Source organism: Procambarus clarkii, chromosome 45, assembly GCF_040958095.1.
Source record: "Procambarus clarkii isolate CNS0578487 chromosome 45, FALCON_Pclarkii_2.0, whole genome shotgun sequence".
NCBI lineage: Eukaryota > Metazoa > Arthropoda > Malacostraca > Decapoda > Cambaridae > Procambarus > Procambarus clarkii.
Genome location: NC_091194.1, coordinates 17,250,678 through 17,264,506, shown reverse-complemented (window position 1 = coordinate 17,264,506; position 13,829 = coordinate 17,250,678). Strand labels below are relative to the sequence as shown.

Genomic DNA, 13,829 nt, shown 5'->3' with positions numbered 1-13,829 from the left:
TGTTGGCATCGATATGTTCTTGTCTTGTCCTTACTCTCATGGTGGGTAGAGTAAATAGTTCCGTGATTTGGGTGTTCATGGTAGGTCGCTCTATTCTTATGTGAATTGCCTCAAGAATTTGTAATCTTCTTGAATCTTGGGTTTTGTCTATTATGCAAGTATTCTTGTTCAACATTTCTCTTGTTAGAGTAATGTCATGGGCTTGTCTCATGTGATTCCTAGGGGCACCAGATTGAAGATGGCATGTCAGACGCCTCGTCAGCTTGGTCGACGTCATACCTATGTACTTACATTGAAGGTTACATCCTTCGTGGGGGCAAGTGTACATGTATACAACGCTTGACTGCTGTAGAGGGTTCTCCGTCGGCTTCGGGCTGTTTTTGATAAGGAGTTCGGAAGTCTTCTTGGTTTTGTAGAATATTATCAGGTTTATGTTTTGGTTAGGAGTAGTGCTTTTTACTCCTTTACGGATTATTTCTTTCATTATTCTTTCCTCTTTTATATGTTCACTGTGCATGGTTGATTTGTAATATAATTTTATTGGGGGTGTTGTGGTTTCTGTTCTAGGTTCTGAATTATACCAACGGTCCAAGTGTCTTCTTATAGCAGCGTTTATTTCCGCGTTGCTATATCCGTTGTTCACCAATACCTGAGTTACTCTTTCAAACTCTCTACTCACGTTGCTCCATTCAGAGCAGTGGGTAAGCGCTCGACGAATATAAGCATTGAGAACACTGGCTTTGTATCTTTGGGGGCACTCACTTCTACCGTTCAGGCATAATCCTATGTTGGTGGGCTTGGTATATACGTTGGTGCTTAAAGAGGTTCCTGTTTTTGTTATTAGTACATCCAAGAATGGCAGACTGTTATTTTCACTATTTTCATGTGTAAATCGGAGTACTGACTCTCTCTCTAGGTGTCTTTTTAGGTCAATTTTGACCTAAAAAATTGACCTAAAAAGACACCTAGAGAGAGAGTCAGTACTCCGATTTACACATGAAAATAGTGAAAATAACAGTCTGCCATTCTTGGATGTACTAATAACAAAAACAGGAACCTCTTTAAGCACCAACGTATATACCAAGCCCACCAACATAGGATTATGCCTGAACGGTAGAAGTGAGTGCCCCCAAAGATACAAAGCCAGTGTTCTCAATGCTTATATTCGTCGAGCGCTTACCCACTGCTCTGAATGGAGCAACGTGAGTAGAGAGTTTGAAAGAGTAACTCAGGTATTGGTGAACAACGGATATAGCAACGCGGAAATAAACGCTGCTATAAGAAGACACTTGGACCGTTGGTATAATTCAGAACCTAGAACAGAAACCACAACACCCCCAATAAAATTATATTACAAATCAACCATGCACAGTGAACATATAAAAGAGGAAAGAATAATGAAAGAAATAATCCGTAAAGGAGTAAAAAGCACTACTCCTAACCAAAACATAAACCTGATAATATTCTACAAAACCAAGAAGACTTCCGAACTCCTTATCAAAAACAGCCCGAAGCCGACGGAGAACCCTCTACAGCAGTCAAGCGTTGTATACATGTACACTTGCCCCCACGAAGGATGTAACCTTCAATGTAAGTACATAGGTATGACGTCGACCAAGCTGACGAGGCGTTTGACATGCCATCTTCAATCTGGTGCCCCTAGGAATCACATGAGACAAGCCCATGACATTACTCTAACAAGAGAAATGTTGAACAAGAATACTTGCATAATAGACAAAACCCAAGATTCAAGAAGATTACAAATTCTTGAGGCAATTCACATAAGAATAGAGCGACCTACCATGAACACCCAAATCACGGAACTATTTACTCTACCCACCATGAGAGTAAGGACAAGACAAGAACATATCGATGCCAACACAGAAGACAATGTCCAACATAACAGGCCAATTACACTGGATTAATCTTTGTGTTTAGATAGGAGATGCCTCGTATGGGCCAATAAGCCTTCTGCAGCCCCTATGTTTATCCCTTTTGTATCCCCCCATGTTTTTCACCTTCATTGTATTATCACCTGACATAATGCGGGTATAAAATCAACTAGTATTGTAAGATCTGTTCACTTGAGAATGAACCATGGAGGTTCGAAACGTCGTGCAAATTATACAAATAAGTGTAATACACTCTATAGTAAATCACTTCTTTTCTTCACCTTAAAAGTACGAAAATGAGTTTTGGAGAACTCCTATTCCAATTAAGCCCTGATGCTAAGAAAATAGTTAGAGGGATAGAAGCCCTAAACCAGAAAATAATAAATACAGAATATGCGGTCATATTCAATGAAACATGTTTGAAAGAAAACCTGCTGCCAGTATACACCAATATATATATATATATATATATATATATATATATATATATATATATATATAGTATAGGGACCTATAGCCTCGGAGAACAAAATAAAGAGTATTCTGAGAAGAACTTGTGGATACTCACTGAACACTTTAATTAATATTTTCTTCTACCACCTCCATTCTTTTGTATGTACACATATATATTCGTTTTAATTAAACTTTGTTACAAAAAAGGAGTTACATATAGGGTACAAAGATGATTATCGTAAGTTGTCGAGTTCCTCCAGCTCCTCAGATGGCGGGCAGGAACCCTGAATGCAGTGTGCATTTGTTAGTATTCAAATTATATGACGGTTGGGTTATAGCCAATCACAGGGGAGTAGGCCTCTGACGTCATGTTCCACAGAGCCGACACTCGCGGCTCTTGAGGCAGGCCTCAGTGTCTCACAGGACCTGGGCACGGTAGGACCTCGGCAAGTTATGAGGAGGAGAATGTGACTGCGGACTACGGCCATGGGGCCGTAGACTCGGGGCCTCGTAGCCTGGTGGATAGCGCGCAGGACTCGTAATTCTGTGGCGCGGGTTCGATTCCCGCACGAGGCAGAAACAAATGGGCAAAGTTTCTTTCACCCTAAATGCCCCTGTTACCTAGCAGTAAATAGGTACCTGGGAGTTAGTCAGCTGTCACGGGCTGCTTCCTGGGGGTGGAGGCCTGGTCGAGGACCGGGCCGCGGGGACACTAAAGCCCCGAAATCATCTCAAGATAACCTCAAGATGGGTGCGATTCTGCGACCAAGAATTTTGAGAGTTTGTGGGAGGATGCTGAGAGCTTGTTACTACATTCACAGTGTCAGAGGGCGGCAACAGTTGGGCACTTCGGGGAGCCATCTTGTCTGCCTCATTATTTATGGCCTCAAACACTTGCCCAATTTCGTGTTGAGATCCTAAATTTTGTTGTTCTAGGATTAGTTTAGTATACTCCGGGGCAAAATGTATTAAAGTCCCAAATGCTATCATTTTAGCCATTGCTACTGGGGGTCAGTGATTTGGTGAAGACGTTTCTGTAGAACAATTTTACTGGAAGTGCGGGTATTGTGGTGTTAGTTGTTCCCTCACCTGTTGCACACCTCGCCACCTGAATTTATATTATGTCTTCGACATAACCATTGGAGAAACCATTGTTGACCAAAAACTGCTTTATTCAACATAACACAACTCCTCATCCACCTGCTTCCACCCAGAGCTGTGAGTAAGAGCTTGGTCAACATAAGCGTTCACAACACTCCGTTTGTATCTCTCCGGGCCGTCGCTGTCAGCGTTAAGGCACATCCCTATACTTAGTGTATACTGCATAAAGAAAGCTGCCGTTCCTTTCCATGACTGCTACATCTAAGAAGGGGCAGCTTACCCTCACTCTCCGTCTCATAGGTGAAGTTTAAAACTGAGTTTTGCTCGAAAGCTTCCTTCAACTGCTACAGTCGTTTGATAACCGGGACTTGTACAACTATGTCGTCGACATACCTGCAGTAGATGGCGGGTTTTAGGTCTAACCCGACCAGAACTCTGCTCAATAGTTCCCGTGTAAAAGTTTGCAAACAAGACACCCAGCTGGGAGCCCATGGCGACGCCATCCACTAATATACCAGCCCGTCCTCCAAAAATGGGGTGGTTAATGTAAGGAGACAAATAAGTGCAATTATGTACTATTCATAGCAGTTAGTAATTGTACTTATTTTCACTTAGTATTAAATCGTACTGTCAAATATATTGTGAATATTTGAGTTTACCTGAAAAACTGAATAGAAAACCACAACCTCCCCTAACCGTCTTAGTTTTTGAAGATAATAATTTTATTGTTTCTTAATTACAATTAGTACTTAACCTATAGCTATATTGATATTACAGTTTTATAAAACAAAACTAAAATATATCAATAAGTTGTAAAGTAACTCAGAATATTTTAAAATTTTGTATAAAATCTATATTGTTTAATAAACCTGAGAAAGAAATTCCTGATATTTAAAACTTGTGTATTGCAACTTGAAATTGAAAACGTCATCCTAAAATTATGAGTGGCTTAACAGAAAACGAGGAGAATTAAATCGGGGGAGGGAGTTGGGTAAATGTAACAGCCCCATAAGTGCAATTATGCACTGGTTATGACAGTAAGAAAGTGTACTTATTACACTTAGTATAAAATCGTACTGTCAATTCGGAGGATGGGTTGAATTTATATATTATATATATATATATTATATATATATATATATATATATATATATATATATATATATTAGTATATTTTGGTAGCAGTCTTTCTAGTAAACATATGTTGTTGAATATGACCGCATAGGTAAGGTCACCCAAGATATGTAGTCCCAAGATACTGGGACCACAGGATCACGCGTCCAGCGTGCTGTCCAGTCAGCCACCGGCCCCTTAACCGGTGGTGGTGTGTGTGTGTGTGTGTGTGTGTGTGTGTGTGTGTGTGTGTGTGTGTGTGTGTGTGTGTGTGTGTGTGTGTGTGTGTGTGTGTGTGCGTGTGCGCGCGCGCGCATAATTACAAACCTATACGCCATCCTTAAATCCACCTGCAGGGTTGCCACATCATCCCTTCCATACACTAACTTGAAATGTAAAAGTCAAAGAGGAGTGAAGAGAGGTGAAGAGCATGTAGGGGCGCCTGACCTGAGGGGAAAGGTGGAGGGGGACCTGATCCCGGCCCTGTGATCCTCTGGCTCCGGGTCCTGGTCCGAGGCTAAGCCGTCCGCGGGGAACCACCACGAAACGCGGCACCATCGCCCCAAGGAAAATGGCTTTTTATTCCTGCATTTTCCCTATGGATCTTTTATTTTCTTCGTCAATCCTTCTCTTATATCTAATTATAAATTAAATTTACCCAAGAAAATTAATCTGTTTATGATGTTTTTTTAAAGAGTAAAACTTCTATTTTTTCCGTTAAAACAATTCAAATTCAAATATTTTTTGTCCGTTGTCAGTTACTTCTGAGAGCGCGTTCAACCTCTCGTCTGTTTTAGAAAGCGAGTTATTTGGTAATTCTGATTTTCGCTTTACACTGAGGCGCCTGTGAGCCTCGCCTGAATATTCATCTTGTATATACCCAGCACCTGCGCCACGCTCTGCATCCTGGGGGGAGAGAGAGAGAGAGAGAGAGAGAGAGAGAGAGAGAGAGAGAGAGAGAGAGAGAGAGAGAGAGAGAGAGAGAGAGAGAGAGAGAGAGAGAGAGAGTTCCTTATATGATAGTTCCCTATGTGATAGTCTCAAAGTACATTCTCGTGAAATAAAAGAGTATCAAGGCGCAGGCTTCAGATAAGCTGAGGTAGGATAACAGCTCTAGCTTGCAGTTTCACTAGGCCCGTCATCTGACAGCCCTTATAATCCCTAGTCTTAGTTAAGAGAGAGAGAGAGAGAATAGGGGGAGGAAGAGTGGAAAGGAAGAGAGAGACACACATAGACACACACAGACACAGAGACAGAGAGACAGAGACACAGAGACACAGACACAGAGACACAAAGACACAGACACAGAGACACAGAGACAGAGACAGACACAGAGACAGAGACACAGAGACACACACACACAGAGAGACACAGAGAGACACAGCCAACACTCACCATCTCATCACCAAGGAAGTGAGTGTAACACTTGATAGTCGCCGTGCCGCCAAGCTGGGCCACCACCTCCGTGTTGTTCTGTTCCTCCGGCGTGATCATCTCGGCCTCCTCCTCCCGGGGACCCACCACCAGCTCCCTCTTCCTCAAGCTGCTGCTGCTGCTGTCGGCGTCGTCGTCGACAGCGTCGGCTGGCGTTGCTTCCGACGCTGACGCCACGCCCCAGTCACACACACCTGCGGGGGAAGGGACACACTACCATGTTGTACTGGGGTGAAGGTTGTTGGGTTGGCGCCTTATAATGGCGTTTGAAACCATGGACAGTTAACCACACAGGCTGGTGGCTGACAGGCAGATAAACAGTCAGTCAGGCAGACAGGCAGACAGACAGTCAGACAGACAGTCAGACAGGCAGACAGACAGGCAGTCAGACAGGCAGACAGACAGACAGACAGGCAGGCAGACAGACAGGCAGGCAGACAGTCAGACAGGCAGACAGACAGTCAGTCAGACAGGCAGACAGGCAGACAGACAGACAGGCAGACAGGCAGACAGATCAACAGACAGCTGGTCTACAAACTCAACAAAGGCTGAATAACACTAACAACACAACTATTACACTAACAACCTTTAGAGACAAACGTAATCACCTCAACACCAAAACCACAGCCGCATCCTAACCATAAAATATTAAAACGGCGCCATTAACTATTTACCATCACCCCTGCCAGTATCGGGCTCACTGACGAAGCCTTTACATCTTTCCTCAAGCATCGCATCTTAGTTAACTTTTTATTAAAACAGTTGACGAGCTGGGAAGCCATACGAGGTTGTTTAACACAATGACAACCTCGCCTTAACGTTTCCCAGCTCGTATTGTGTTTGTCAAATGTAAACAAAGTCACCATGATTGACGAAAGATGCACAGGTTTCGTAAATGGACACTTAAATGCTTGATGACTCCCGGAGTGATCAATCACATCCAAATATGATGGTGGGTATAAAGGCTTCTTCGGTGTATAAAATATGACCAGGGTTCGAGCCTATTGAGGGTATACTCTAACGTAAACTATGGTCTTAACTGGTGTGTAATTAGCAGTTGTGTGCTCCGGAATTACCGAACTAGGGAGGGGGGGGGGGTAGGAAGCTAAGCTATCAGGAGAAAGCGCCAAGCCATTACGACTATATAGCACAAGGAAGGGGTCAAGATAAGGATTAGGGATGGGACGTGGGGAAAGGAATGGTGCCCAACCACTTGGACGGTGAGGGATTGAACGCCGACCTGCAGGAAGCGAGACCGTCGCTTACCGTCCAGCCCAAGTGGTTGGAGGGGGGGGGGGGGGGTAGGAAGAGAGAGGGAGAGAGCAAAATAGTGATACAATATGACAACAAAGGCAGAAACATTAGCTAATTTAGGAAAATAACAGAATTTTGTGTTTTTAAACAAGCTTCATATATGATAATACCAGCCCGTCCTCCTGTTTTGGCAGTACTTATAGGAAGGATGAGCACCATAGTACACATACCGACGCACAACGCAATTAGAAAGTAGAAATCGGTACTATTAAATTTGGACAAACCGGAAAACGATTTTCTACTTTTGTTGCGAAGACAAACTAACCTAACCTAACCTTCCTAGGCCTAATACACGCTACCTGAGGCCTGATATAGTACACATGTGTACTATACTAGGCCTAGGGATATTTATATTTGTTTTTAGCTTCATTTTTATCAGACTCTACAAAGTGAATAGTTCAAAGTTCGACTATCTAATTGATCGGTACGTCAATGTTTGTACTATGGTGCACACAGCTACAAAAAGGACTCTCTAAACAGGAGGATTAGTAGAATAAAACACACATGCACACACACACAGTTGATTGACATTTGAAAGGCGGGACCAAAGAGCCAGAGCTCAACCCCTGCAAGCACAACTAGGTGAGTACACACACACACACACACACACACACACACACACACACACACACACACACACACACATACACATACACACAAACACACACACCGGGCTTTGTGGCTGAGTGGACAGCGCTCGGGGGTTGGAGTACCTTCCTGCAACTCGGCCTTGTAACCATGGCAGCGAGTGAGGTCAGCTCGGCCCTTCCTCTCCAACCCGGCCTCTCAAAATAACGTCACTTTTCGCTGGTATGCGCGCTATGGTCAAAAACTGATGTAATTTGAAATGAAATCGACTCACGAAAGTGATGTACTGTCCCGTTTTCTGTTAAGGTTCTCCGGCTTAGTCTGTTAGGTTAGGAGAGGATACTTTCAATTAACATTTTTCATGACGTTTTGAAACTTTAGGAGAATGTCCTGCCCTCCTAATCTACCAGAGGAAACTTAACTTACTGTTCTGGAAAAAAAAAATCCCAAATTTATTTTCAATTTTGTTTATTTTCAAATTACGTCAGTTTTCAGCCACTCATATACTGGGACTCATCAATAGTTTCTAGCCCAGAATACTCTGACAGGATGTGTGATGTGTAACAATTCAATTGCTCTACTAATTATTCAAGAGATGGAGGAGATAACATACACACAGGTAAAATATAAGTGAATTTACTGAGTACATCACTACACGGGATCACAGGTGATACTACCCGCTACACTGGTAGACGATGGCAACAGTCTAGTAAGTCACCTCTGGCAACGCCATCAGCTGATACAGTCCAAACATCCTGGCTAACAGTCACGCTGATACTTGTGTCCTCTCGCCGGCACATTAACCAAATTGGTTCACTCTTCAGCAAAACTCAGAGTGGATACTGTCCTTCCGCAATAATCGCTAATAGTTCGTATATGAAATAAATACACATATATTGCTATCGCTGCATATATGTTAATGCTGGTGATCTCCTAACAATAAATCAATAATGATAAACTTCAGCTAACCTCAAGGGAAATGGGGAGGGAGAGATTATCTATTATTGTTGACCTGTAACTCCCCTTGCCACTTCAGGGGGGAGCGGGGGTATAGGGTGTTTATGTAGCTTCAGGGCACCAATCCCCCCAGCCACAGGGCATGGCGAGAAGGCGCCCCTAAGCATACCTAATACCCTATCAAACACAAACTAAAACTCACATAAATGGCAGATCTCATCACAACCCACAAGAGTTAAGATGATAATAATAATAACATATAATAACATACACAAAATGGAAAATTCTTTTGTATTTCATTTTTCTTATATGGGACACAGCACACAAAGGGTATACAGTATACAGTGCACAGTATATCATTAAAAAGAACTAAAGCTGAAGGCAAAACAACAAGCTGCCTAAGCAGTAGGATTGGTGACTTGACATCGGCATACATGGAAAAAACTATTCGTGGTGGAAGCTCCTAACAAGGCCCCGGAGCGGGAGGGATATCATGTATGTGCATTGGGGTCCCTCCGGCCACCACCTTACCCACTCGTGGGCTCCGGCCAGGTCATCCACCCTCTTGTGAGAAACCATTTGGAGAAGTGGTACTCCAGATAACGACTCTGCTTAGATAGTTGGCTACCAGCTATCCTGGCTGCGGTTCACCTAAGCAAGACTATATTAACCCTTATGCGCCATGTGCACAGTGATCCTGGGATTGTGTCTACCCATCGACGCATTCACGCTTGGAATACGGGTAGGAGAGCCACTGCCACTACCACTGGATCCTCCGACTCTACCAACGCCCCGAGCCGCTTGTTCTTCTGTAAACAGATTGATGTAGCCAAGTCGGGAATTCCTAGTCCACCGTCCTTCACGTTGGCATGAAAATAGACATTAGGAGTATCATGAGGCAGCCACAGCTGCCGGTCAAGCCTTGCTAATTCCGTCTTAAACACGCGTCCGAGAACAAGCCGGTGGTTCATCTTGGGGATTAGGTGGTGTTTTAGTAGGTATACCCTCTGTTGGGGTTTGAGTGGCGCCTTAGTGATGTTCGTCAGGCAGTCCTCAAACAAGGAACCATAGGATAGGCGTTTGCCTCCGGCCCCGATAAGTATTCCTAAATACTTATACATGTCCGCCACACTCATAGTACCTGCCACACTCATAGTACCTATTTCATCGTCCCCGACGTAGTATGCCTTCCTGGTGGGAACATGCCACATCTTACGATGTGCATCGATCGCTATGCTTAGCGTACGGCATTTCACAGCATTTACTTTGAGACCAAAGCCACCCAGTGTGTGGCAAATACTTGTTTTAAGTGTCTGTAGTCCGGCAGCCGTCTCTGCTGCCACAACCAGATCGTCAGCGAATGCCAGTGCTGATACCTTTTTGCCCCCCAGTCCATCCCCTAGTCCCAAGTCCTTAGCCCTAGTAATTGCCTCATCAATTACTAGGTTATCTTGTGGTTATCTTGAGATGATTTCAGGGCTTTAGTGTCCCCGCGGCCCGGTCCTCGACCAGGCCTCCACCACCAGGAAGCAGCCCATGACAGCTGACTAACATCCAGGTACCTATTTTACTGCTAGGTAACAGGGCATAGGGTTAAAGAAACTTTGCCCATTGTTTCTTGCCGGCACCCAGGATCTAACCTGGGACCACAGGATCACAAGTTCAGTGTGCTGTCTGCTCGGCCGACCGGCTCCCTAAGGTTAAAGAGAAATGGAGACAGGGGATCACCCTGTTTCACCCCCCTAGTGATCAGGATGTCCTTTGACTTCTCCCCTTGGCTGGTTATTACGGTTGATCATAGCCCGACATTATGTATGTCCTTAAAGGCTTCGGAAAGCCTTTATGTTTCATGGCCCAATGGATGGCCGGATGGGAGATGCTATCAAAAGCCTTCTCCATATCCAGAAACGCCAGGTGCGTGTTGTGCTTGAGCGCACGAGCCTCAGCAAGGAGGGCATCCAGGATCACCAGGTTTTCAGGGCTTCCGTCCACAGGGATGAAGGCCTTCTGCCGCCTGTCGATCCTGACTGCCTCGGAGAGTCTGCTGCTCAGAATCTTATGAAACAGCCTCACTATTGTAGATGACATGGTTTTGGGGTGATAATAGGAAGGAGAGTCTGGGTTAGGTTTCTTAGCTAATAGCTCTGTCTTATTCTTGCGAAGAGGTTGTGGCAGGGATTCGTTTACCAACCACAGATTAAACAACTTTGCAAACACCCTGATTGGTATAGCTTTAAGTAGACGTATAGTGATACCGTCTTGGCCGGGAACAGCATTGTCACTTGCTTTAAAAGTAACAAGGATTTCTTCTAGTGTTATAGGATCCCCTAGTTGCTGATTAACTGGATCACGGTCATGAATTGGGTGGCGGTCCGGTGATGTGGGTCTAGAGAAGAGCGTCTCCCAGAATGGAAAGAGACAAGCTGGCTCCACCTCAGTGGGGGTTACTTTCCAGTCTCCGGAAAGGACGCACGCAGCGGCTTTTGAACAATCCTTCTCGTACAGGGTCTGACACAGAATGTACTGTGCTCTTCGCTCCCTCTTTCTTCCGGTCGGAGGTTGCGTTGGATTGGCACGATTAATCAGTGGAGGTCTCTGTCGACACGCAGGGCGAGGGCGCAGTGCAAGGTCACCAGATCTTTTGGCAGAAGTAACCACTCGAGCATGGCGCTCAAGGATCCTATCCACGTTATGGCCGTTACCACTGACCAAGTCAGTGATTCCCTTATCAAGCATTACTTCCCCTCATTCAGTTTCCTGGCCCCTGGGTGCAATAGCTGCAAGGAATTCCACCATGATTTCCTTCCAAGAAGCTTCCTGGCGGGTCCCGTCAGGGGAGGGCATGTCAGGTTCGGCGCCATCAGGGGCGTCCACCGCCACCCTGATATTGTCTCTCCGTCCATGGTTCCTTAATGGGCTAGGCTGCTCGTCCTCACTGTCTGAGTTTGACAGTGAAGACTCCCTCGCCCTCCGCACCATTTCTGTATTCCACCACCAATTCTTTGTACTCATTCCTTTTCCTTTGACTCTTGATGGACTCTAAAGTTCGTGAAGGAAAGCGCTGTTGCAGCCTCTGGTTCATACCTTCCCGGCCTGCCTGGGGTCTGCCTTCCAGTTTCACCTTTTCCATTGCCAGGAGGCGTTTCTCCTCATCGGTCCACCTCGCTTTGGGCCTACCCGCTCTACTCGCGGCCTCTTCAAGTTCCTGGTGGTATTGGACCGTGTGCATGCGGCTCAGATGGACTCGCATTGCTCTATAGTCTCGAAAGGTTCTGCCACAATTTGGACTGTCTGGCAACCGATCATTCATAGCCGGATCATCATGCAACCCGTTCTCGCACTTTCGTATAGTCAATATTGACTTATTAAATATGTGCATATGTGACATACTTAACATACTAGTTTACCTTGAAAAACTTCATAGAAAACACCGACCTTACCTAACCTTCTTAGTATGTTAAGATAAGCATCTTATTGCTTCGTAATTACAATTATTACTTAACCTATTATAGGTATAGGTTATTATAGGTATTACAATTATTGCTTAACCTATTATAGGTATAGGTTAAGTAATAATTGTAATTACAAAGCAATAAGATGCTTATCTTAACATACTAAGAAGGTTAGGTAAGGTCGGTGTTTTCTATGAAGCTTTTCAAGGTGAACTAGTATGTTTAGTATGTCACATATGCACGTATTTAATAAGTCAATATTGACTGTAAGAAAGTGCGAGAACGGGTTGCATCATGAAGGTCACCCATCGGGCTGACAGGGGTCAGTTCGTATCTGTAATGGTTTTCACGAAAGTTTATGGGTAACAAGGCAAGAAAACCTTTGACAGGGGCAGATGGCCTTTGGGATTGCTCAAACCAAGTGTCACTGACAAATGGCCCCTACTGCAGGTGGACGGACGGTCCCCTTAGAGCAGCAGCAGGGGGAACTCTTTCTGCTGCACTAGTCGTAAACTGCTTCTAGTGATGGCAGGTGGTGGTCTTTGCTGGCAGGTCAGCTCTTCGTTGTCAAGGGCCCGGCTCGTATAGGTCCCAGGTGACTCGTAGCTGGCGCGTCATCTCCATGCTCGTGTCCCTCACTGCAGATCCTCCTTCTGACACTGCTCATATCTTCGTCCCTTGCACAAATGAACTCGGTGACACTTCCCAGTGGCCTCATTCACAGTGTCCCTACACAGCACAGTGGATTAGACTCGTCCCGCCAGCCTCTCTCAGTTATAGCAGTGCATGACCCGCAGGAACCCCGACGCGGCTCCTGCCAGTGCCTGCACACACACACGGTCGTAGAACTTGTCGGCCTCTAGCTCCTGGCGTCCACTTCACCTGCTGAGCCATGCCTTCTTACGCTCCCCTGGAGTTGACAAGTCTTCCTCGACGTCTGTAGTAATAACTTGCTGAATAATCTACCTTTTGAGGCTCCCTGGCCTCTCAAACTGGAGAGCTCACAAAGCACATTGCCGTGCTCATCTGCTGGCGCCCACTGCCCTGCTGATGTCACGCCCTGGGGCGCTGCCCTCAGTAGTCAACATTGTCACAGGACCGGCAGTGACCAATCACCAGGCGGCTGGCGTTGCTCCCACAATGCAATGTGTCCTGACTTCCTTCCATGGGAATCTTTCATTCCACAGTCATATTTGCAATGGTAAAAGGCGTAAGCCACATTCAAAACCAAAAACAAAACCGTATATTTATCTCCACCCGACAACTCAGGCTATCCTTTACATATACCAAATTTTCCTAGGCACCAGAGAGCGTACAGGTAATAGAGATATGACTTACTGCAGGCACGGGGGAAATATACACACACACACACACATAGGGGGCCTCGTAGCCTGGTGGATAGCGCGCAGGACTCGTAATTCTGTGGCGCGGGTTCGATTCCCGCACGAGGCAGAAACAAATGGGCAAAGTTTCTTTCACCCTAAGTGCCCCTGTTACCTAGCAGTAAATAGGTACCTGGGAGTTA

The 13,829-nt window shown here is 45.2% G+C and overlaps 1 protein-coding gene across 1 annotated transcript in view; it reads right to left on the bottom strand.

The window, feature by feature from the left end:
* LOC123770091 (zwei Ig domain protein zig-8) overlaps nucleotides 1-13,829 on the bottom strand; it is a 300,742-nt gene that overhangs the window by 132,936 nt on the left and 153,977 nt on the right. The window contains exon 2 of the mRNA XM_069301472.1: nucleotides 5,955-6,187. Coding sequence (XP_069157573.1) covers nucleotides 5,955-6,187 — 233 coding nt within the window. The remainder of the gene's footprint in view (nucleotides 1-5,954; nucleotides 6,188-13,829) is intronic.